Source organism: Neophocaena asiaeorientalis, unplaced genomic scaffold, assembly GCF_003031525.2.
Source record: "Neophocaena asiaeorientalis asiaeorientalis breed wild unplaced genomic scaffold, Neophocaena_asiaeorientalis_V1.1 scaffold504, whole genome shotgun sequence".
NCBI lineage: Eukaryota > Metazoa > Chordata > Mammalia > Artiodactyla > Phocoenidae > Neophocaena > Neophocaena asiaeorientalis.
The window spans coordinates 824,668-850,383 of record NW_020174438.1 but is presented as its reverse complement, the minus strand read 5'-3'; the positions used below and the strand labels follow the sequence as shown (position 1 = coordinate 850,383).

Here is a 25,716-nt window from a genome sequence, read left to right as displayed (position 1 = left end):
CACGGGTGGGGGAGGGGTGGGGCCCAACCTTTCGGGAGACCCCTCCCTCCTGCCCCACGGCTTACCCTCCCAGCCCCCTCCACCTGGGTTCACAGGCTGACAAACGTGGTCTCCAGACTGAGGTTTAAACTCTAGACATGCCGTTGACTAACGGTGTAACTAATTTCGCCAAAGAAATGTATTGCTGAGGATTAAAAAGTATATACCGACCTTTCAGATGCCTCGTAAGGATTTAATCAGATACTATATATAAGGTAATTAGCAAGGTGCCTAGCACATGAAAACAGTGGATTGTTGCTGTTGTTGTTTCTACTTGTTTTGATTCCTTCCCCTCATGGATTGCATCTCATTTCTCTCCTTGGGGGGCAGGAGGCAAGTTGGCTGGGCTGACTCCCAGACTGCTGGTCTGGGGCAGGACGTGCTATGGTGAGGAAGCTCAGCTTCAGTGCCACGCGGAGCAAAAGGGGCCTTCGGATGGAGAAACAGGTTGTGGTTCAGGACTGGGAGACAAAGGCGAAAGCTCAGGAGCCAGGAAGGTGCAGGAACAGAGAAGAGGCGAGAAGCAAGGCAGGGAGGAGGGGACAGACTGCCTGTTGCCGTGAGCACGGCTGAGATGCTGGAGCTCTCCTGCCTTGGGAGCTGCCTCTGGGGTGCATGGGAGGGTCAGTGTGGGGTAAGGATGTTCAGACACCAGCCCTCACCCGGCCCCCCAGACTCACATTCTGTCCCTCTGCTCTGCTCAGACGTGACATCTCCTGATATCCATGTGATTTCTGCCCCTGACCTGTCCCAGACTTGTTTCCACTCCACAGGAATCCTCCTTCCTCTGGATCTGACCTCAGCCCATGGCCTGATTTAGGCCGTGCAATTTTCATTTGGTACCTAAGGAAGTCTGAGTACAGTTCTAACATCTTCACAATATGTTTACCAAAAGCAAAATGGAAGAACTCATCCCCGGGAAGATGGACATGAGTACCCTGTAGTTTCTTGGAGGTTTTTTATTTTAATTGGCATATCTCTGGGAAAGTGCTAACGTCATGCAAACGAGGCGTGAACTGAATGCCCTGAAATACTTTGAAAACAGTCCTATGGGAGATGGATAAGGGCTTTAAGGATCTTGAAAGATCCTTTCTGGGCTTTAGAGACTTGTTAAAACAGATTTTCATTTAAGTCTGAAGTTTGGGTTGCTTACTCTGAATTTAAATTCTTCAGTCTTCAGAATGTAAAGTACCTGGAGCCCCAGTGCCCCCATCCAAAGCTCAGCCAGCTACATTAACCTTTAAATAAGGGGACATTCTCCTGAGGCCTTGTGGCTTTGTTGATGCTACTGTGTGCTCCATTCTCTGTACTGAGGCAGTACAAATCCCATCTTGGCCTGAATGTGAATAAGAATAAGAGTAGTAGCTAGTATTGATGGTAATACAGGCACGGTTATTAGCACGTTACTTGAATTATGTCATTTTGTCCCCCTAATAACACCATGTGGTAGATATACTTTTTAACCCTATTTCAGAGATGAGAAAGCTAAGGGAAGTCAGAGGCTTGCCAAAGGACACCGAGCTAGTCATGGTGCAGTCAGGATTTGAAATGAGGTATGACTCTAGGGCTTATGCTCTCAACCATGCTACTTTCCTGCCTGCTGGATTAGTAAAGATGAAAAAGATTGATAGTATCCACTGTGCCCAAAGTTGTAAAGACGTAGGCACATACACATTCTTGCTGAAGTATCACTTGGTACAGACATTTGGAGGACAATTTGGCAGGCACTACCAAAACTGCCAGTTTGCTTCATCGTTTGATCATTCCTGGAAGTCTATGACACGGGAACTTGTAAACAAAGAAATATGTACACAGGTGTTCATTATAGCATCATTTATATAAACAATTAAATATCCACCAATAATGCCAGTTAAATAAGAGAACATGCATGCTATGGAATTCTACACATACATCAAAAAAATGGTGTGGCTTTGCTTTTTCACCAGTTTACTGAGTATCCACAGCACTTGGATATGGCCATGAACAAGCCAGACCCTCTCCAATCCTATAGAGCTTTGATTCTACTAGAGAATTTTGATGCTTCAAGAAAAATATTTAGTTTTTTAAATATATTTTCCAGAATGTTCCTGTGTTCTTGTTTCATTGGCTAACGTAACAGATCACAACAAGGAACTGTTGATCATGCAGATGGTGCGTAACCATGAGATGAAACAGTTTACAGGAAGAAGTTGTTCTAGTGCCTGCAGACGTGGAACCACCATCCTTGGAGCCTCCGTGGCTCTAAAAAATACAGATGGAATGCCAGCACCACAAACACTAGTGGGGGACCCCAACAATTTCTGTTAAGTTACATGCTGCAAAAGCAAAATCAATGTCATTAGTTGGGACTTGAAAACCAAGATTTAATTGTAATACAAGGTGCATCTGCAGGGCCAGCTAACTTGGTGGTCCCCTTAACTCCACCCACATTGATTTTACTTTTTAGTAAAGTATTTCTTCAAGGGCCAAAGGACTGTCTTCAGACAGTACCTCATTACTTGGATCTCATACTTGGATTTCTTTTTTTCTAAGTCTTGACCTGGCTTACCCTAATTTGAAGATCTCTAACACTTTAAAAATCAAGAAAAGGGGAGTTATATTGCCATAGGTACTGACATGGAAAGTTTCCCATGATACGATAGTAAAAGGGGGAAATGTAAAAATCGTGGTGCGGAATACGATACTCAGTATGATGCAATTTTTGTGGGAAAAGCTGTATATAATGTATGTGCACACACACACATAATACCTAAGTATAGTAAAAGGTCTGGAATGATATGTACTGAACTGTAACACTGGAGAAGGAGGTGGGAGAAGCCAGGGTACGTGCTAAAGTAGAATGCTCAACATTTACATTGTGTGCTTCTGTGATGCTAAATTTTTCCACAAAAAAGCATGTATTATTCTGAAATTAAAAATCAAAGAGAAAAGCTAGCTGATGCGGGCCACGTAGGCAAAACTCAGGGATTAAGAGATCGCCCTGGAAGTTGTGGGGAACTGTTGCAGGGTTTAGGCAGGCAATAGATATGGTCAGGTTTGCAGCAATGTCAAGAGTGGACTGGGGGGAAGCAAGAAGATACTAGAGCCTGGGGCAACTGGTGAGGAGACTGTGGAAGGACTTGAGATAGTAAGGCTGTGAATGCAGTGGATCTTGGGGCCCAACGGCTATGAGGGGTAAAGAGATGGAGGAATGCAGGTAGCTGGTGGATGTGCCCGACGGGGTCCACTGAGGAAGAGCAGTGCTCTGGGGGCAGATGAAGAACTCGTTGTGGGACACGGAACGTATGAGCTAAGTACAGGAAACCCAGGTCACAGGAGACCAGCTCAAGTCTTACATGTGACTTCATGTCAGGCAGCTTCTCTCAGTCACTCAGCAGATGCGTACGTATCAGGAGTGAGTCAGGGATACAGTCTCAACAGATAAAAAATCTCCCATGAGAAATGTAAAGCGCTCTGTTGGGACTTGGAAACGCTCTCCCTGCAGACATGTGAGTGGTGGGGGTGTCTGTGCATCCACAGATTCTTTCCTCTGACCAAAAGGGGGCACCCCCAAGGAAGCCTGAGCTCGGAGCAGGCTGCGAGCTTCTGCGGGGACGGGTGCTCTGTGGGCCTCACTTCTACCCTCGCCCCACCAGGACCATCGGTAGGTGCCCAAGCCGAGCAGGATCTGGCTAAGCTCCTGTCCCCTCTAAGCTCCCCACCCTGCTCCAGCAACCCATTCCTTGGCTGCAGACGAGGTGCTCCAGACCAGAGGCTTTTTCTAATCTTGCGGCCTGAGCCTGGAGGCACCTCTGACCTCCTCCTTGCATGGGATTTTCTGGGCAAGGTACCCACCGACTAAGAAGAAGTTCATCGATTCATCCCAAATATATGTTAGGTACCTACTGCCAGGAACAACTCTAAGGACTGGGGCAGAGCTGTGGGCCATCCAAGCCAGTCTCTGCCCTTCGGGAACTCAGAGACCTGTTCATTCGGCAACAAAGCTCTTGCTGCCCCTGCTGGTGACATCCTGGGCTTTTCTGTGCAGCGTTGACAGTGGTGTCTGAGCACTGCTGGGCCCCGGCCCGGGGAAGGGGAGCTCCAGGACCAGCTGAATCCACTCTGGGGAAACCCCAGCCAAAACTGAATTTGGACCTGTGGAAGCTTAAGCCTTGAAAAGCCTATGGTAGCCCTCAGCCCCAATGTGTAATTGAAAATACAACCCCAAACAAATCTCGAAGTAAAGTTAAGCAAGATTAACAAAATTATGATTTTTCCCCACGATGGTGACTTAAGGCTTTCCTTCTAAATGTTAATCATCAAATTCTTCCTCAAAAAATTCTTTTAGGTCCCCAAGCTTTAAGGGTGCCCTACACACTGTCCAAAGCAAACTAGAGCAGGATTACGTGAGTGGCCCAGGAGTGTGGGCCCCAGGCTTCATCTTGCCCTCCTTGTTCCAAGGGAGTCTGATCCAGTGTGTGAGTCTTGACAGCAGGAGAGGCCTCGGGGGTGACAACCCTTGGGGTCAGATGGTGGCTGCAGTGTGGCTGGAACAGGCCCCAGTGGAAGCCTGGACACAGAGAGCATGACCTGCCCTCCAGGCTGGACATGAGGTGGAGGTCTGGCCATCCCAGGGGGAGGGCAAGTTAGAGCCTGGCTCCTGTGGAGAAGGGTCTGCGCTGGAACCCTTAAGTGTGGCTCAGTGGGCCCCTTGGTGTCCAGCACACACCAGGCACCCTGGACACAGCCCCACCTCCTGGGATTGCCGAGACTCCAGGGCTCTTCACCCGGGGGCAGGTAGAGTCTCAGCAGCAGGTAAGGGCACGGGGGTGGACAGCGTCACTATGTCAGAACCCTCCTGCTCCCTGAGCCCAGCTCTCCTCACTAAATACCTGTGGTCCTTTTTTACAGAGCGATGAGGTCCTCACTGTCATCAAAGCCAAAGCTCAGTGGCCAGCCTGGCAGCCTCTCAACGTGTAAGTAGCAACAGGGCCCTGTCCAGCCCCCAGCCTGGCCTTGTACGTGGAACCATCCGCCTCCTGGCCGCCGCGTGCCAGTTATGTCGTAAAAGTCAGCACTGCCTCTCAGGTGGCTGAGCAGGTGAGGTGCACTGCTCATGCGTGCAGTTCCAAGTGCCCCTACCTCCTTGGGGAATGCAGGCTTGGTCTCTGTGTCCCCCATGGCTTTAACATTGCAGAGGACCCCACTCAGACACTGGAGGTGTTAAGAACACGGTTAACTATAAAGCTTTGAAAATCAGGGGGAGAATTCTAAACTGAGATATAAAATTGAGGGTCACCAAGGAACGGGAGACAATCAACACCAAGGACATGGTTGAGAGACAGCTTGAGAATGAGAGTCAAGGGCTTGGGACTGAGTCCCGAGGAGCTCCAACATTTAATGCTGAGGAGGAGTTGCCTGCAAAGGAAGCAAAAGGGAGTAGCAAGGAGATTGGGGAAGGAAGCTTGGTAACAGGGAAGCCAAGGGAAGAAAGCATTCAAGAAGGATAGCTGTGTCCAGGGCAGCTGAGAGGTCAAGGAAGACCAGAGTTGCACAATGCCAGTTGGATTTATCAACATCAAGATCATCAGTGACCTTGTTGGGAATCCTTTCTGCTGAGTTATGGGGGGAGGGTAAACAGCCTGCAGCAGGGTGAAATGTGAACAGAAAGTGAGGTTATGGAGTCAGTGAGTAGAGACAACTCTTCTGTGAAGTTTGATGTGGAAGAAGAGAGACTGGGCAGTAGCTCCAAGAGGATGAAAGAATCAATGGAGCTTTTTTTTTTTTTCTGAAGATTTCAAAAAAATATTTGGGGATACCTTCCCACCCTTCACCCATCCCTCAGATACCTTGAGACCCCAGTGGAACAGAATTCATCCATGGCAAACACTCAGATTTCCCAAATTCCCAAAGCCTCTCCACTCAGCGCTACCAGCTTGTTAAGGGAAAGGAATTTTCCTTTGGTTTTCCCATACCCCAGTCTCCCCTTTCCTCTTCCAAATCTCATTAGGAAGTCAAATTAAGAAGCCTACAAGCAGCCAAGTTTTGTTTTGCAGAAACAGCCCTGCCCCTCCTCGTGAGCCTGCTCTATTGAGGTTAATGGGATTCCAGCCTCCTTCAGGCCAGTGGAAAGCCAGGGTGACCTACTTTGTGAGGTCCTGCCCAGAGAAACTGACTTGTTTTTCAATGATCTTCATCTTTATCCCCAGGACCACTTCTCAAAGGACAGCCATGAATGAACAAATTAGCTGCTGACTTGTTTAGCTCAATAAATCAAGCTGTGGCTCCAAAAGCCCAGAGTACAGGTAGAGACAGGAAGGACAAATTCTGAGCAAAAGCCACATCCTCCACAAGTTCTTCCGGCCCCTGAGTAGAAAATGCCCAGGCTTCCTGCAAATCAATGCTGAATTTCCACCACCCAGTTCCTCCAGTTAAGTCTGACTGTTAGGAATTACTGGAACTTCTAAAAATAAATTTTATTCCTTTCCTTATGATGAATCCTCTAAAGGACTGTAGTCTCCTTAATTATTCCCAGCCATTCTGATTAATTAACCTTTATTTAGACAGATCTGTTAGTGAGACAGATGAGAGGCAGGTGAAATAGAGACATGGTCACCCTTTCCAGAAATCATGCCTCTGGAGGGTCCATGCCCCCTTAATCATCCCAGCCATGGTTCCCAGGGGGCCAGAGGCATCTTTCTGTCAAATCAGGGCTGGAAGTTTCAGGGTGCTCCCAGTCTCCTGTAGAACCTGCCCAGGTCCGTTTATGTCCCCAGGATTGTAAAGGAAGACTGTCCTTGGACTAGAGAACGTAGAGGTCTAACAGGCCAGATGGACTCGGAGCCCTGGATGCCTCCAAGTTATAAACAGAGTTGTCCAAGGCAGAGACCTCTCTGAAACCTTCCTCCAGGCACACAGACTTCAGCCTAGTGAATGGCTCTAGCACCGCCTAGTGTCGAGATTGAGTTTCTGCAGCTTTGAAAGCTCTTTATTGAGGATTATTTGAAACGAACAAGAGGACAGAACTCAGCATATGAGTGACCTGAGTCTCACAGACATGGATCTGTAACTTAGAATGGTATATAGTAAGTCTCTAGAAGGACCATATTGCCTCTTTTCTTTCGTCGTGTTTTTGAAAGCTTTGTTTAGAAAAGCGGAGTGAGAAGAAAATCAACATTTACCAAGTCCTTCTATGGTGCCAGTCACGATGATAAGCCATTTCCTCACTAAAAGCCCTGGGGTGGGTCTGAGGATGCTCCCATTTTGCAGATTAGTAATTGTAAAGGGAGACGAGGTCAAAGCTGCTGTCACGTAGCTAATAAGTGACTGAACCAGGGCTCAAATCCAGCTGTCTCTTCCAGTCCCCTTTGTTCTCTCCCACATCACGCTGCCTCTCTGAATGGAAAAAGGCACAAGATATCTCTGTGTCTTCATTTGGTTTTCATTTTTCTGGTGTGAATTGTCTGTTCATAACTTTCCTTTACCTATTGGGATTGTGGTGTTTTTTGTTGGTTTTTTTTTTACAGATTTGGACTAGCTCTGTACATACTATAGATATTAACATTTGTCAGTCAAACTAGAGGGAGACATTTTTGCTAACATGTCATTTTTCCTTTCTAATTCAACACTGTTGTTTCCATTATGCAGATGTTTTTAGTTGGTATATAATTCAGTTACTTTTGTGATTGCTTTTATTGTTTCAAAGCTGAGAAAATTAACGTTTCTCTAACAGATCAAAAAACTTGACTTTTTTTCCCGATGATCTGGTTGTTTTTTACTTAACTCTGAGTTTTTGCTGTTTGGGGGGATGTGTGTGTGTGTGTGTGATATTACATGTAAATACCATATTTTTTTAAACTGCAATTAAGTTAGCCCAACCCCACTTGTTGCATGATCTTTCCCCTCCCCCTCAATTTTATGAGTCCTTACCTAAAGTTTCTGGAATCTTCAGCCTGTGCCACTGATCTATATTTCTATCTTATCCTGGATATTACACCATTTTCATTATCATACGTTATAGTATATTGTTATATGGTATGGTCAGATCAATTCTCTTTGCCAGAAAAGTGATAAAAATTTAAATCCCAGATAGAAAAATAAGATCAAATTAATAAAATACTTTATATGGGAAGACATGGCATGTAAGAAAGCCATGAGTAAGAATTTTTATTATGGTTTGGACAAATTAAAGAATTCCAGTCATATCTAGCGTTTCCTAAAGAAAACTCACATATATTCTTATCCATTCCATTATTTTAAATAGCATTTTTATTATAGAAGTAATAAATACTTTGAGGTAATTTTAAAATTAGGTCTGAAGGCCAAAGGAAGTGTTAAGAGCTCCATATTCATTTCCTAGATTAACTCATTTATTTCAACAAATATTTGAGGAGAATCTACCACATGCCAAATTCTAAGCCAGGCACTGGGATATAGCTGTAAACAGGACAAAAATGGTCCCTATTCTTTTGGAAACTAACAGGGAAGATGGAAATTAAACAAGGAATTCCAAGGAAAGAGTGAGTTCAACATGCTCTGGGAAGGTACACCAGGGGTCCTAAGCAATTTGAGGTGAGGGCAGGAAACATTTCCTCCCCTCACGCTGGGGGGCCTGAGGATGAATTTTCCAGTCAAGGGTACAAGAAAAGAGCAGGACGTAACTGAACATGTTATGAAATCGTTCCCAGGCTTTTACAGCCAAATTGACCACATCACCCAACCTAAGGTCAGGCGTTTTGTGCAGGGATCAGTTGCCCCAAATTTTCTACCCCTTGAAACACTTACCAAGGTCTGGGGGATACCTCACTCAGGTTACAGATTTGGCCAAAATGCATTAGCAGAGAATGATTTGTATAAGCCTTGTAAAACACAGGAGGTTCTCAGATAGTTCCATCCTTCAGCTGGGCAGAGTAGCAGGGTGGTGTGTTGGATGGGCGTTGGTTTCGTTTCTCCAGCTGTGGATTCCCAAGTAGAGCTGGTTTTGTCCTCTTAGGTTGTCATGATGAATAGCTTCATCCATGGGGTACAGGATACGAAAGACTACCTGACCCACAACCATATGCTCAGGGAGATGGGCAGGTAACAGGTGTAGTGGTTGGTCTCTATGGCAACAGAAGAGAAGCCTTCCTCCAAGGCACTGCTGGACTCCCAAGGGGTCCATAGCCAAGCAGCCCCGCTCTGCCCACATGCCCATGCCCTCTGCCAGGCAGTTACTGGAAGGCAGACCCCAGACGGTGTCCTGTTAATCCCTAGGTGAGCAATGCCGCAGCTCCCCAGACTGCAATTGTTGTAGAAGCCAGGTCTTTAAAGAAGCTGCTAAAAGCAATGACCTACATGCCAGAAAATGCATGCATGGGAAAAGGAAATGAAATCCCCCAATTTGTACCTAACTAAATAGCAGACTATGTAAGTGCGGGACTTTAGCAGTTTATAAAGGCCTCCTAACATATCATCTGAGCCTCACAGCAACACGGCAGGTGGGTAATGTCAGATGAAGAAATTGAGACTGGAAGAGGATGAGTGAGAGGTACTTGCCCAAGATCTAGTAAGTAGTGGAGCTCAAGTCATCCTACATCTACTTGTTCAGCTGGCCCACTGGAAACCTGCTATTGGGATATGGCTGTGAAACAGGTTTGTGCCCTCAAAGGGCTCCTAGTCTAGTGGGGGAGACCAAACAGTGAGGGAGAGATGACAATCAAAGGGTACAGCTCAGAGACCTACGCAGAGCGTGTGGAAATACAGACCAAAGGCACTGGCCTCAGTGCGGGGGATCAGAAAGGCTCCTGGATGAGGTGACTCGTGACCTGAGGCTTGGAAGCTGAGAAGACCAGTGATTCTCAAAGTTGAGGCACATAAGAATCACCCGGAGGGATTATTAAAACAAAGTGCTGAGTCCTACCCTCAGTCTGTAAGTAAATCTGGGGTGAGGCCCAATAATTCGCATTTCTAGCAAGTTCCCAGAGGACGCCGATGTTTCTGGTCCAAGGACCACACTTCGAAGGCCACTGAAGGAGAGCCTTCCCGGCAGATGCAAGTGCACGTGGGTCCTGATGCCAAAGCCAGGTTCAGGCCAGGCTCTTCCTCCACTCAGGTTCCAGAACCTACACGGGCATCAGGCTGAAGTGAGAAGTGCGTTCAGGAAGGCCTCCCTCCCCTTGCCTCTCTTTCCTGATCTCCAGATGACCCTTCAGTGCTACTTCACCCAGTAACAGTAATACAGTAAGTCCCCTACATACGAATGAGTTCCGTTCCTGCGTTCTAAAGTCCAACTTGTTCGTAAGTCCAACAAAGTTAGCCTAGGTACCCGACTAACACAATCGGCTATATAGCACTGTACTGTAATAGGTTTATAATAGTTTTCAGACAAATAATACATAAAAAACAAAAAAATGAAGAAAACATTTTTAATCTTACAGCACAGTACCTTGAAAAGCACAGTAGTGCAGTACAACAGGTGGCATCGAGTGAACAGGCAAGGAGAGTTACTGCCTGGAGGAGGGAGAGGAGGTGGGAGATGGCGGAGCTGAAGGATCGTCAGCAATAGGAGATGGAGGGCGAGCTGCAGTGTCACTCACGCCTGATGCTGATGGAATGCACATTCGCGTCTTTGAAAGTTCGCGACTTAAAGGTTCATATGTAGGGGACTTACTGTAGTAATAATTGGTTAGGTGCCAGACACTGAGCTAAGTACTGGATGCGAGTTCTGTTATTAAATGCTAACAATAACCCTTTGGGGTAGAAGTTGCGGGGATCCCCATTCTGTAGATTTGGATACTGAGGCACAGAAAGGTTTAGTCATTTGTCCAAGGATACGCAGCTCTAAGAGGTGATATGGGATGATGCACACCCAGGCTTTCCACCTTCTCTGCTTGTTGCCGGATCCCATCCGGCCTGCCCAAGGGGCCCAGTTCCACAGGGCCCAAGCAAGCCTGGAGTCATCGCTTTCTGGGGACAGATGAGGGCAGCCAGGAGCAGCTGGTCCCAACAGACAGGCACAGAGACTCCCAAACAAGTGCCAACCGGACTGAACAGACGAGTTGGTCCCCAGCTAAGGATTCCCGGTGATTGGCAGCCTGGGCGGAGAGTCAGGCAGAGCCGTCTTCATGCCTCAGCCTCACCGGCTGCGTCTCAAAGTTTATTAACTTCTGTACGCTTTCCTTCCTTCTTTACAAAATGAGATGATAATTCTAACCCCCACAGGAGTATCGTGAAGAGAAAATAAAATAATGCAGGTGTGCCACCAAGTGTGGCTGACTATAGCTCTCCCACCACGCCTCTCAGTGGGCTGCCACCGTTGATCTCATACAGCTCTGGCCACTCCTAGGACCTTGTCTTAGCAACACGAGGACACAGAGGTTGAAGAACTGCCTCTCACAGCTTGGGGGCTGTCAGCCAAAGGTGTCTGGCTCTACAGCTGGGTCCCTGCTCGCCTACTGGAGGAAACGGCCAAGGAACCAGCTGTGAGGCGATGGGTGAGCTCTGCTGCCAGGGCAGGGCCTTGCTCTGAGCAGCCTCTGGGGGCACTGGAGGCAGCAGGCTGGGGAGATAATCCCTCTGATGGCACAGTGTTGCTCTAGAGAATGAAGTGGGGCTGGGGGTGGTGGGGACTTAGAAACTGATGATGAAAAGAACTTGGACCTTGAATTTAAGATTGACTTCGGTTGTGGTCTCCGTTCTGCCACTTCACTTTGTGACTCTAGACAAGTTACATCACATAACCCTTCTGAGCCTCAGTGTCCTCATCCATAAATTGGAGTCAATAATCCTTACCCCAGGTCTGCTCTGAGGCATCTATGAAAATGTATAAGGAAAGGCTTGGGGCATCATTAAGCAGTTTTTGTCAAATTCACCTCACTTCCAATACGGCTGGGCGCAGATGTAGCCCGTAGTATTTGTTCATTCGTTTATTCAAAAACATTGGCTTAGCATCTACGATGTGCCAGGCACTGGAAATAAAGCAGTGAAGAAGGCAAACAGAATCCCTGCTTTCCCAGAGCTTACGCTCCAGTGAGAAATGAGAGTCAATAAACAGCTAAACAAATAAATAAGAAAACACAAAATAAGAGTAAGTGCTGAAGACACATTAAAAATGGATAGCGTGGGCTTCCCTGGTGGCGCGGTGGTTGAGAGTCCGCCTGCCGATGCAGGGGACACGGGTTCGTGCCCCGGTCCGGGAAGATCCCACATGCCGTGGAGCGGCTGGGCCCGTGGGCCATGGCCGCTGAGCCTGCGCGTCTGGCGCCTGTGCTCCGCAAGCAACGGGAGAGGCCACAACAGTGGGAGGCCCGCGTACCACACACACAAAAAAGGATAGTGTGGTAGCATATGGTTTCTCTCCACGTGTGGATGGGCTTGGAGAAAGAAACCAGTAATAGCCAAAGGCAGAGACGAGTGGGAGAATCCCCCTTCTTTCTCTCCCTCTCATCCTTTAGCCATCATCTGGCCAAATGTCCCTCAGAGCATGCACCCCCAGGGCCCCGAAGGTAAAGGTCTCTGTATTTGGTTTCCAGGAGAGCAGCACCCTCGGCTGAATTTTCAGTGGACAGGACACGCCACTTAATGTCCTTCCTGACCATGATGGGCCCCAGTCCCGACTGGAACGTGGGCCTGTCCGCAGAGGATCTGTGCACCAAAGAGTGCGGCTGGGTCCAGAAAGTGGTGCAGGACCTGATTCCCTGGGACGCTGGCACCGACAGTGGGGTGACCTATGAGGTACGTGTGCGCCTGGAGTGACAAACCTCCCCGAGCGTCTGCTCCTTGTCTGGCCCTGTTCTGGATGCCCTGGCCATGGAGGTGAGTCTGGCCCAGGCTCTGTACCAGATGAATTCACGGTCCAGTAGGGGAGCCCAGCATGGTCCCATCATCACATACTCACATGCTGTGTGACTCGGGCTCTGGGAGGTGTCCATGCAGCTGGTCAGGAGAGCACAGGAAGGGACTCTGCTGAAGAGCAGTTCACAGATAAGCATTAAGGAACAGCAGGCAAAAGGCATGGAGGCAAAAAGAGAGAGAGAGAGAGAGAGAGAGAATGGGGAACTGCAGGAAGTTGACGTGTGTTAAGCTGGGCCAGATTCCGAAGGTTTCCGGATGGCCAGGCTAAGAAGTTTGGATTCTCCTTTGAATGTCAATATTTTCCAGATATGGGCGGCACAGCAACTGCATCGAAATCTGGAATCATCAGAAAACCAGTGGTAGAGCAATCTAGAACAGACCTTGGTAAACTATGGTTTGGGGGCAACCTGGAGTTTTCTAACCCAGCCTCACGCATTCAATCGCATGTTGTCTGGGGCTGCTTTCTCACTACAACTGAGTTGAGTCGTTGCAACAGACACAGTTGGCCCACAAAGCCTAAAATATTTACCATCTGACCCTCCTCAGACAAGTTTGCCAACTCCTGGTCTAGTGGGAAGAACTCTGGATTCAGACCAACCTGGTTCAGCAATTTCCTAGCTGGAAATGGCTCTCTAAAACTCGGCATCTTCATCTGGGCATAATCCTACCGTGTACATGGGAGAATTTGAAAGTATAGATCTACAAATGTTCATGTACAACACATGGCATGAACAAAATTCTGTAAATATAAATAGCAGTTATACTTGTTAAATTCCTTTCAAGGTTTTTGTTCTGATCATATATCAAATCTTTGTGGTTTTTAACCAGTTTTATTTCCCACTCTCTGTATCTGTGTTTTCTCCACTGCAGTCACCCAACAAGCCCACAATTCCCCAGGAGAAAATCCGACCCCTGACCAGCCTGGACCATCCTCAGAGTCCTTTTTACGATCCAGAGGGCGGGTCCATCACTCAAGTAGCCAGAGTTGTCATTGAGAGAATCGCTCGGAAGGTACTGGGTTAGAGCTCACCCTGGCACAGACCCTTCCCATCAGGAGACCAGACCCCTTTCAGCTCTTGAATCATGCGGTCCCTGGCATATTCAGGATGTGGAATTCCTGGGCCTACCAGAGTTTCTAGAATGCAAATTATTCATAAGGTATAAATGAGCAAAATGAACATGGTGGTACAGTTTGACGCGCAACCAAATGATGTGCTCCAGGGAACTAGGCTTCATCATGAATGCCATAATGAACTGCTGATGTCTGCCATGGGTCAGGAAGTGGGAAGTTGTGGCTTTACTGCCATTTCTTTAACCGGTCAGGTTGTAAAAGTGAGCCAGAACTCCGCCATGGCCTAGGATCTGTATACAGGGTTGGGCTTTCGATTTTATATCCTCTTTCATCTTTCCCCCACACTTTCCGTTCTTTAACGTGAGCCCTCCAGGTAAAATTCCTCTTGCAGGGGGAACAGTGCAGTATTGTACCTGACAATGTTGACGATATTGTAGCAGACCTGGCTCCAGAAGAGAAAGATGAAGGTAAGTCATCTTCCTTTGTTGCGGGTGGCAACATAAATTGGGAACTAAACATACACTACCTTTTGAGAAAGCAATTTGCTAACATGTTTTAAAAGCCACAAATATATCCTTTGATTTGGTAATCCCTTCTTTGCGGATTTCTGCTTGAAATATAATTCAAAACAAGGCCAAGGCTAGGCACAAAGTCTAAGGGAATTCGTGAAGGTATGACACTGGAATATATATTCAACAGTATCAGGCAAATGGCATTTGCACAGGCTTCACGGATGACTCTCTGCTTTGATTCTCTCACTATCCTGTGAGGCAGGAGTGGGTCCATCCACTTCCCCAGCAAGGAAAGTGAGCCCAGACCCTACAGTCAGGAGGCGGTGGCAGAGCCCTGGCTTCAGCTCAAGTTCTCTCATAGGATCTGGAGCCAGACAAGCTGGGCTCTCCTCCTGTGGCCCTGGGCAAGAGGCCCACCTTTCTACCAGTTTCCTCAACTGTAAAATGGGGATAATAGAAGAACCCGCCTTGTAGAGAGCTGTGGTAAGGAGCTAACGGGATAAGACAAATACGGTTCTTAGAATGATGCTGGCACATGATAAGTGCTCAGTGAACAGTAGCCACCCTTATTCTCATCATGACACTGTCTGGGTCACTGGGAAGATGAGCAACACCACACGAAAAAACCTGTGTTTCCCCCAAATTGCCTGTGATTTGCCTGCATCTGTGTGGAAACGATGTCTGCCAGGGTGAGGGGCTTGTGTTTATGTGTTGAGGGGAAGAGACAGTAAGAGAATCTTTCTTTATTAAGTTACTTAGATTTTTATTAGTGGAATGCCCAAACTATAATTTTGAAAGGCAAGTGAATGGCTGCTTGCATCCCCGGAGTACCCAGGCTCCCGGAGGCTGGGCAGACAGCGGGGATTTTCTTGTCCCCGCGTGAGCTCGTCTGGGGAAAGAGGGCCAGTCACAGCTTCCACAGGCTCCCAGGAAAACCATGTCACATACTCTTTCCAGATGACACCCCCGAAACCTGCATCTACTCCAACTGGTCCCCGTGGTCCGCCTGCAGCTCTTCCACCTGCGACAAAGGCAAGCGGATGCGGCAGCGCATGCTGAAGGCGCAGCTGGACCTCAGTGTCCCCTGTCCCGACACCCAGGACTTCCAGCCCTGCACGGGCCCGGGCTGCAGCGATGAAGGTGACGAGACACCCAGGCTCAGGAAGGGAAGGTCCTGCCTGGCCGTGCCAGCCTCTCATAGCTGGTCAGGTAGCACCCCCCCAGTGGGGCACTAGGACCCTGACTGTATTTGTCAGTGGGAACCACCAAGGGCAGACTCCCATGTCCAACAGTATCTTGAGGGCTGTGAACACAGACATGTCTTAGGACATCAAAAGAATTGAGATTAACTGACCCCCCCCCACCATACCCCCCAGCCGTGGAAGAAAAGAGACACAAGTTACTGAAGAGCTAGCACACATCTTACTTATGACAAACAACAGATAGCAAGCTGCCTGCTTCTGGGCCTTAACTTCAACCTCTTTTTAAGAAGCAGGTGAACAGCTTGGCCAAGATTGAATCTAAATCATTGCCCTAATTCTGTGTCATTCGTGGACCCCGTGCACGTCCTACCTGAGCCTGGGTCAGAGCCCTCAGTTCCTTGCGTCAGGACCTTTGGACTGACTGCAGCAATTCTGTAACTGGTCAAAGGTCAGGCTTGAACTATAAGCTTGAACCACCCATGTCACGATGGCTCAGGCTTCAACATGGCACTACTCTGATTGCTGTGCAAAGGCCAGCTGCCTACTTTCCAGGGTACACTTCCTCTCTCTGACTGAACAGATCTATACTCTGTGCTCTGATCCTAACTGTCTCAGAGGTGTAACAAGGCAAAAGGAAGGAATGTATAGACTGGGCTGGTTTATGGCAGGAAGAAAACCATTTCCAAGCTGAGGATAACTGAAGAAAGCTCACCCACCACTGCAGGTCATTGACTCTGGCTCTTCCTGGGGCACAGTCTTAAATACCTCTCCTGGCTGCACTCCACAGTGGTTTATTGCTGTTTGTGCCCATGATAAGGCACTTCAGAAAGGAGTGAACCCTGCATGCACAGGCCATTCCTACGAACAGGCAGGCAGGAAGTTGTGACAGGACTGGCAACGCTGGAGGCTTTCTCTTTCTTGGGGTTGAGGGGAGGCAGATGGGTGGGCTGTCTGTGGCCTGCAGTGGGAAATGAGATCTTTAACCACCCCCTCTACAGGGGTGGAGTTCAGGTGGCTCCCAGGAGGTAATGACAATTCTGAAACATGTTGGGCTCTGCCTGGTGGTGTAGTTTTGGTGGTACACAGCATCAAGTTGACCAACTTAACTATTTTTAATTGTACAGTTCAGTGGTATTGTGTACACACACACACACACACACACACACGCACGCAACCATCACCACCCTCTAGCTCCAGAACTCCTTTCATCTCGCAAAACAAACTGTAGACCCATTAACCACTAACTCTCCATTCCCCCAACCCCTGGCAACCACCGTTCTACTTTCTAAGAACTGACCATTCTAGGTATCTCATATAAGTGGAATCATACAGTATTTGTCTTTTTGTGACTGGCTTATTTCACTCAGCATAATGTCTGCAGGTTCATCCACATTGTAGGACGTGTCAGAATTTCCCTGTGTCTAATGTGGGTTCCAGCCATCTTTATTACTGCACCGCCAGCAAGCACTGTCTAGCAACACTGTCCACAGGTTCAATAACAATGTGTAGGCATCACCCATGTGCACGTGACAGCCTGCGGACATGTGCAGGAGGCTTCACACTCTGACTTCAGTCCTTCTTTCTAGCCTCATCTCCCAGTGCCACACACAGTACACTCGGTACAGGTTATTGCAGGAGCTGTTCCCTTCACCTTAAATACAGATATTCTCTACCCAACAAAAGTGCACTCAGATGTGCCCTCTTCTGTGAAATCTCACCCAGAACTCCAAGGAGCATCCCCATTCCAATCCACTGGGCTTATGTCTGTTTTGCAGTTTATGTGCCCATCTCTCGTTCTGGAGTAGATCAAAATCCGTATCTTACACATCTCTTTAACCTCAGTACATACCATTAAGCAGTCAGTAAAGATTTACTGACCTGAGTAAATGGATGGGTGGACAGATGACTTCATTTCCCTCTTCTTCTTTAGAACAGGCAAACACACATACACACACACTCCTATCCATCCAACCATCTTTCAAATGTGTTGTCATGAGACAAGGAGTAATCACGAGTGCTCCGTGCACCTGGAAAAAAGCACTTCCTTTAAAGAACAATTCCTAGTTTAAAGATGTGTGCCGTTTATGTCGACTTCCATCCTCAACTGCCTAACTGCCCCTGAATGCCAGCTGGCCTTCTTGACGCCCGCCTTTGGGGAGTTCGGTTGGTCGTGCGGATCCTGGCGTCGTGGCGCCCGGTCTGCAGTATCTGCTCCTGTGTTGCAGACGGCTCCACCTGCACCATGTCCGAGTGGATCACCTGGTCGCCCTGCAGCATCTCCTGCGGCACTGGCATGCGGTCCCGGGAGAGGTACGTGAAGCAGTTCCCGGAGGACGGCTCCGTGTGCACGCTGCCCACTGAGGAGACGGAGAAGTGCACGGTCAACGAGGAGTGCTGTGAGTGGGGTGCCGGGCGGGAGGGGCGGGCGCGGGGCTCCCGAGGCTGCCAAGGCGACGCTAAACACCGCCGGACTTCCCAGCTCCCAGCAGCTGCCTGATGACCGAGTGGGGCGAGTGGGACGAGTGCAGCGCCACCTGCGGGATGGGCATGAAGAAGCGGCACCGCATGGTCAAGATGAGCCCGGCGGACGGCTCCATGTGCAAGGCTGAGACGTCTCAGGCAGAGAAGTGCATGATGCCTGAGTGCCGTGAGTGGGCGTGGGAGAGGGGACAGAGGACCACAGCAGCCCTTACTATTACCACCGTCAAGGCTGGGCAGGTGCAAGAGGAAATATGGACCCCCTCCCCCCATTCCTTGCAGGGCACTTCTAGGAGCGCGAGCTATAGGTGTGAGGACATCATCCAGACCCAGAGAGTGGCCTCCTTTGAGAGGCATTCTGAGCAATGCTGGGGTGGCAAACTGGTGGCCTCTGGATAGAATTCACCTGTAGCTGTGTTTTATAGGGCCCCATAGTATCTTTTTTTTTGGAGGGGGGGGAATACATGTAGGCAGGTTGTGCGTTCCTCAAGTCATCACAGACCCCCTCATTCTCGTTCTATGTGGGGACTTGCCTGTGGCCTCATAAAGCATTACAAACCCTCCTCTACACACAGATGCACACAGGCCCACACATCACTACACAGATGTACACACACAGCCAAGTACATACACATTCTAGCGATTTCAGCACCAAAGTGTCCAAAAACACATCATTGAGCCTATCTTTTAGTGCATGGTTCTTGGGGCACGTGGGATGTTTCTGTCTCTAGTAAGATCCTACTCAGACCCTCACGGGTGTTTCAAGTGGGACTTGTGTATTCCTATTACTGAGCCACATCTGATGCCACATCATGAGCACCAGCTGGATCAGAGGAGATGCAGGAGTGACAACAGCAGCAGTTAGTGGCCTGTGGAGCCACTCCCGGTTCCGGGGGGGGGGGTTACTTCGGTTATCTGAACCCATTGGTCAATTTCACTTTACTCAAGGGGCTTGAGTAGGGGACAAAGGGTACAGGGCACCAGATCAAAGAAAGCAAAGGGAGCCTGTTCTCAGTGGCAAACCTGGCTCTTGGTCTAGACACCATCCCCTGCTTGCTGTCCCCGTGGTCCGAGTGGAGCGACTGCAGCGTTACCTGTGGGAAGGGCATGCGGACCCGCCAGCGGATGCTCAAGTCTCTAGCAGAACTCGGGGACTGTAATGAGGCGCTGGAGCAAGTGGAAAAGTGCATGCTGCCCGAGTGCCGTAAGTCCTGGAGCTCCTGGAAGGCACCTCTCCCCTCCTCTCCTTCTGCTAACCAGCCCTGTGCTAGCTCGTACAGTTATGACTGTTTGCTGGGCCCTGCATCTCTGTGTTAGCAAAGTTATTTAAACTCTCAATCTTCTCAGTAGTAAAAGGGGATCCCACTAACCATCTAAAAAACACCCAAATTGTAAATGGCTGTGAAGTCTAAACAGGAGGCTTAGATGGAAAATAGTACAGGCTCGATAAAATGTATTTCATAGTTCTCCCCCCCCCCCCCCAAGTTAGAGGCTTGTCTGGCCCATGGGGTTTTCCAAGCTTTTTAATTCTATTCTTCCTCCCTGTGACCAGTTTATTTACCCATGACCAAAGGGTAGACTTTAAACCAGTGACTCCTGTACCTTTGCAGCCTTGCTAAGAAGACAGGCCAGCAAGTCAACAAGCTCAAAAGCTCCATGCCCACCCTCATCTCCTCTCAAATCTCACAGAGATTTGAGAGGAGATGAGGGTGAATTTATTATCTGGGGACTAATTTCCAAGGAGAGCCCCTTTTTTCTGGCTAGTCTTCCATGAGAGCTTCCCTTTCAGGTGGTGGAAAGTCAGACACACTTGCTAAGATCTGTTTTCGGGCTTTCTCTGAAATGCACTTGCAGCCTTCTGTGCTTCCTCCCCTTACTCAGGCTGCGTGCCTGGGGACAGGTCCTAGCTCTGTCCCTTACTGGCTGCGTAAACTTCACACTACTTAGCATCCCTGTCCCTCATCTGTAAAATAGTGAGAAAAACCTCCTAGGTTGCTCTGAGAATTACACCACGTAATTGGTACAAAGTGCCGAGCACTGGACTTGGGAAGTGCAGACCTCCACCAATGTTACGTATTACAGTTCCTGAGCTGTTTTAGCCAAAGTCATGTGTGGAGATGACCCAGACCGTCAAACTAAACAAAGCCTTGGGCTTTTACTAAGATCTACCCCGTGTTCAACACAGCTCACCAGAGCTGGGGCTCCAGAATGTTCTGAGACACTGTTACTGACTTAAACAAAACCCTATATCCACAGGGTCCAGTGAATTGAAGGGAGAAGAAAAAGAACATTTATGGAACACTTACTGTGGGCCAGAAACTGGGCTGAGAGCATTACTTAATTCTCACAACCTAATGAGAAAAATAACATTATCCCCATGCTGCAGATGGGAAAGCTGCCTGAGCTCCCACAGGGAGAAAAGGCCTAAGACCATGAACAAAATGAGCTTTTCCTAGATCCATCCAGCCGGGCCCTCACTTTGCAAGGGAAGCAGAGTTTGGAAATCATTTGCCTCCCTAGGAAGCATCCTGAGAATCACTCTAATGGGTTAGCTTTCGTCCACATTTGTGAGATGCTGGCTTAATGAGAAGACTGTGCTGGATCTCTTACCATGACAAACCATGACACCACTTGCTACTGCCCCTCTTCTCTACTGAATTTCCTATTTCTGACTCCTGTGTTTTTTGCAGACTGCCATATATAAGCCCCAGGATGATATCGAGAACAAGAAACACTGCCTGGGTCTTACTGCAGAAGTCACAATGTCCTTAGTATTAGTCCACGGGGGTAGCTCTGGAAAATGGCACCAGTGAACTGTGCCTTCCCTCAGAAAATCAGGGTCCTTGGCTGTGGGAAGCTAGTCTGTGCCACTTGAGGCTAATTTGACAATACTCTAGAAGCTTAGAGAGCAAGGCAAGAGGCTTTGAACTAATCTTCAAGGTCCCCCCAAAAGCCTCCTCAAATCATAAAGAGGGCGTAGCATATGGGTTTTGATCTGGGCACCAATCCTGCATCTACTGCTTACCAACCGTGTGGGCTGGATAAAGTCAGTCTGCCTCTTGGAGCCTCAGTTTCTTCTTCTGTAAAATGGGGTAACAGCACCTGCTTTGCATTTCCCATAGGCTTGTGTTGAGATGTTCAAAGGAGAGTATAAGTGACCGTATCTTGTTTCAGACATGAGATATACTCACGCCCATCTGTGTCTTGCCAGCCATTGACTGTGAGCTCACCGAGTGGTCCCAATGGTCAGAATGTAACAAGTCATGTGGGAAAGGCCACATGATTCGAACCCGCATGATCCAGATGGAGCCTCAGTTTGGAGGTGCACCCTGCCCGGAGACTGTGCAGCGGAAAAAGTGCCGCATCCGGAAATGCCTCCGAAATCCATCCATCCAGAAGCTGCGCTGGAGGGAGGCCCGAGAGAGCCGGAGGAGTGAGCAGCTGAGGGAAGAGTCCGATGGGGACCAGTTTCCAGGTACTGCCAAGTGTGAGGCTGGCGTTCAGGGAGATGTCAAAGCAGAGTGGGTCTGGAAGAACTTGTAGGAGTTTGCCAGTAAAACAAGGGCATCCCAGGCAGCAGGAGTAGTCATTACAATGGCACTGAGACACCAAAGAGCAAGATATGTTCAAGTAGTAAGTGGAAGGCAGAAGGAACACAGAGTATGGCAGAGGTGGGGCAGGAAACCAAGCTGGAGAGGTAGGGTAGAGACCAGACCATGAAAGGCCTGCTGATGACTTGATTCTGTAGGTGAAGGTTTTAAGCAACAGCGTGACTTTAACAGGCCTGTGCTGAGTGGTTTGGAGGTGGCAAAAACAGAGGCACAGAGGCTGGTTAAGTTTACTCTGTAGCCCAGGAGAGAGATTGTGTGTCCCCCCTCCTCCTGCATAACTGAAGGAGTTCCAGGACTTTAAAAAAAAAAAAAAAAAAAAAGATCCCACCTAGAGCTTCACTGCTGAATAAGCTGATCCAAGCCAAGAGTGAGTGCGACATCATCAGCAAAATGGTGAAATGGTAGTTGGGAAGATCCGCGGTCAGTCTTGGGTCCAGGCCAATTGATGCCGGTCTTTGGATTCCCTGGAGTGGGTAAGGAAGGTGCCACGTATAAGTGAAGGTTAATGGGTTTCTATTTTTAAAGGTGCAGCTCAAATTACCCCTTTTTTTTTTCTTTTCTCTTCTCTTCCTTAAGACATTACAGCTCCATCTAGGACTAGAGAAGTGCAGATATGCGGAGCTACCTCAAGTTCACTATCTTTCCACTAGGGAGCTGTTCCCATATCAAAATGTTGTCTAGGGCTTCCCTGGTGGCGCAGTGGTTGAGAGTCCTCCTGCCGATGCGGGGGACATGGGTTCGTGCCCCGGTCCGGGAAGATCCCACATGCCGCGGAGTGTCTGGGCCCGTGAGCCATGGCCGCTGAGCCTGCGCGTCCGGAGCCCGTGCTCCACAACGGGAGAGGCCACAGCAGTGAGAGGCCCGCGTACCGCAAAAAAAAAAAAAAAAAAAAAAAAAAAGTTGTCTATTGCACATGGCAGTCAGTTGGCCAGTCAACAAACATTATGCCCAACTATGTTCCAGGCAGGCACTATGACATAAAGCTCAGCGTAGTATTGACTGGATAATCATAAATGTAATTAATTGGATCTACAATGGAGTAATGTATAGAGTGCTATGGAAGCACTGTTTTTTTTTTTTTAAAGATCTCATCTTGGGGTCAGGGAAGTTTTCTTTGAGAAAGTCATGTCTGTTTACACAGGAAAAATAATCAATTGTACCTGAGTTAACTTAGTACTTGAGAGGCTAAGTACCTGGGGGAGCAAAGCATAAGAGAGAGTGGTTAACTGCTCCTTGAGTGGCTGCAGCATTAACAAGCCACCCCAAAACAAGTCGCTACTGTCAGGTGGTGGCTCAGCTGGGGCTGGAAGGTCTAGATTGGCCTCACCTGTGTTTCTGGAGCCTCTCTCCACTTGGTCTCTCCAGCAGATAGCCAGGCTTGCTTGCATAGTGGTGGAAAGGTTCCCGACAACTATTTTCAAGCCGTGTTTGCTCATGTCCCATTGGCCAAAAGCAAGTCATAGAGCCAAGCCCAGATTCAAGAGGTGGAGAAGCAGACTCTGCCCCTCGATGGGGAAGAGCTGCAAAGTATTTATGGCCAATTTCTGCAGTCTGTCACGTATAAGCTAACAGTCCCTAATAAGGACTCTAGCCATTATTTAATTCAACAAATTGTTACATACAAGAGCAGAAAAGCCCAGACAACCAAGTTTGACAGCTGTTTACTGGAGTTCAGCTTCCTTGTTCTTTCCTCGTGTCTGCTGGCCTAACCAGGTCTTCTCATGCTTTCAGGCTGCAGGATGCGCCCATGGACAGCCTGGTCAGAATGCACCAAACTGTGTGGAGGCGGGATCCAGGAACGCTACATGACTGTAAAGAAAAGGTTCAAAAGCTCCCAGTTTACCAGCTGCAAAGACAAGAAGGAGATCAGAGCATGCCATGTCCACCCGTGTTAACAAGGGTACACGTTTCCCAGGGCTGCACTCTAGACCCCTCAGAGTCACCAATGGCTGGATTGTTTGTTTGCTTGTTTGTTTAAGGCAATTTAAATCGTGTACACTAGTTTTCATTTCTGCAGTGTGGTCTGCTCAGTAGTCTTGTGGATGCCAGGGACATCCTTCTGTATACTTCTTGGTGGGCACAGACTGAGGGGGTGCTCCCTCATCCTCAGCCAGCCCTCATCCAGCACGAGTAGTGTCAGCCACCTGTACTGAATGGAAACGTGTCCCTCTGGAGCACCCACCTGGGTGGCAGGAAAAAGACCCCGGCCTCCTGCACACGGAGAGGCAACTGTCTGCAGATGACTCTGTGCCTGGTGCCGGGGCGCAGCATGGGGGAGACAGTCCCCGTCAGGTGGAGTGCAGATTCCCCTCATTCTCGTCTGGCCTGCTCCCTCTTGCAGGAAACTATTGTTTGCTCGTCTCTTCTCATTTAGTGGAACTTTAGGGCCCGTTGTTGAGTCTCCTCAGTCATCAACAGTTCTTGGGGAAAACAGCTGGCAGACATGAAGAGAAGCACTGATGGTGGGTGGCTTTTCTTCTTTCACCGAGAAATGCGTATGTATCTCAACCCCTAATATTGGTTCTTGATGCCCCAGAGGAAAGAAATGATGGCTACTTTATTTGAACATAAAGTAACCAGTTCTTACACCTGAGGTAAAAGGTAGTAAGTCTAGAAATCATTTTTCCCTTCTTTTTGGGGTTTTGGACACAATTCTCTTAGGAAGCCAGCCTTACGAACCTTCTGATGTTAGATCCTGACTAGAACCAAGGCCAAGGCAGCAAAACTAGCCTCTATAAGCAGTCCCAAACCTGAGTTTTTAAAATCTTCCGACACAGACTTTTAAGTTCTCAAACCAGTTTTTAACAAGAAAACATTTTTTCAGTTATGCAAACATTTTGTTAAATCTGTCTGCAGCCCACCAAGCCAGTCCTTCAACAGAAATACTATCTCTGTACTTGAGAGGGTTTCTTAGAAAAAGTGTTTCAGAGGCCAAGAAAGACGACAAATCTAGGGAGAAAGGAATGTTGCAGAATCAAGCTTGGCCGTAAAATCTGGTGGGAAGTCAAACCTACGTCAGCCCTCCACACCAGGGGTCTGGTCCTCTGACACAACCATAGAGAAAGATCATGGTTTTCCATCCCCTTCTGAGCACTCATAAGCACACCAAATTCAGGGAGACTGACTATCAAGGATTAGTGTAAAAGGTCATTTTACCGAGTTGCGTCCATCAGCAGTTGTTACTCATTCATTGTTAAAATTACCGTTTCATTTCTGTTGCAGGCCTTCTTTATCGTGCTTAATCCAAATATGTACCATGGATGAGATGCATACACTGCTTTGAATACACTACTTTAAGAATCTGCATTAAACACATCAGGATATTCCAAACACAACATATATATATGCTATAGCCTTGAATCTGTACTATTTTCTTTAACACAAGAGAGACTGTTCAATAAAAAACTCATTGGGTCTGTCTTTTGTGTTTTAGTTTTAAACTAATTCAGTGTTCAGAAGGTTGGGTCCTTTTAACAAACAATTGTTTCCATTTCAATCAGAGTCCGCAAAGGATATGCCTTTTGCACCCTCATTCTGGAGGGACCACTATTACCAATTCCTGAGCTCTCTGGAGGTTTGAGTTGTTTCCAACGTTATTTTTTAAATCCTTAAGTGAACTGCTTTCTCCTTCCACAAAGCAGCACAAAATTTAAAGAAATAAGAAGTTTAATTTCTACTTGGACAAAAAAAAGTCCTCATACAGAATCTGCTCGCTTTTGCAACACTACTCTTAGCTACCCAGACGCATCCTTCCTCTCAACCCATGAAAATCATCAAAGTTCCATATAATGTATATTCCTAAGTAACTCTAAGGACAAGCCACCCTAGTATCTCATGTTCTTATTTGGTCCCATTTTTAATCCAAATTTTGGAGACTTAAAACCAGGCACCTGGTTAATGGCCAAGAATGGGTAACATGTTTCTTGTTACATAAGTGTTAACTCTTTCTTTTTTTGTTTGCAAGGGGGAATCTTTAAGAAACATCAAATCTT

General features: G+C 47.9%; 1 protein-coding gene and 1 long non-coding RNA gene across 2 annotated transcripts in view; one reads left to right on the top strand and one right to left on the bottom strand.

Moving 5' to 3' along the window:
- SPON1 (spondin 1) overlaps positions 1 to 25,143 on the top strand; it is a 276,478-nt gene extending 251,335 nt beyond the window's left edge. Inside the window, exons 7-16 of the mRNA XM_024756961.1 lie at positions 4,930 to 4,994; positions 12,528 to 12,729; positions 13,720 to 13,860; positions 14,313 to 14,388; positions 15,391 to 15,573; positions 17,861 to 18,031; positions 18,115 to 18,282; positions 19,153 to 19,317; positions 21,325 to 21,588; positions 23,456 to 25,143. Coding sequence (XP_024612729.1) covers positions 4,930 to 4,994; positions 12,528 to 12,729; positions 13,720 to 13,860; positions 14,313 to 14,388; positions 15,391 to 15,573; positions 17,861 to 18,031; positions 18,115 to 18,282; positions 19,153 to 19,317; positions 21,325 to 21,588; positions 23,456 to 23,619 — 1,599 coding nt within the window. The 3' untranslated portion in view covers positions 23,620 to 25,143. The remainder of the gene's footprint in view (positions 1 to 4,929; positions 4,995 to 12,527; positions 12,730 to 13,719; positions 13,861 to 14,312; positions 14,389 to 15,390; positions 15,574 to 17,860; positions 18,032 to 18,114; positions 18,283 to 19,152; positions 19,318 to 21,324; positions 21,589 to 23,455) is intronic.
- Positions 17,864 to 24,034, bottom strand: LOC112407606 (uncharacterized). The gene is made up of 4 exons (XR_003004805.1): positions 23,907 to 24,034; positions 23,052 to 23,533; positions 22,053 to 22,188; positions 17,864 to 17,992 (listed from the first exon to the last, which is right to left on the bottom strand). It is a non-coding gene; the product is annotated as an uncharacterized LOC112407606 (long non-coding RNA).
- Positions 25,144 to 25,716: the final 573 nt, after the last annotated feature.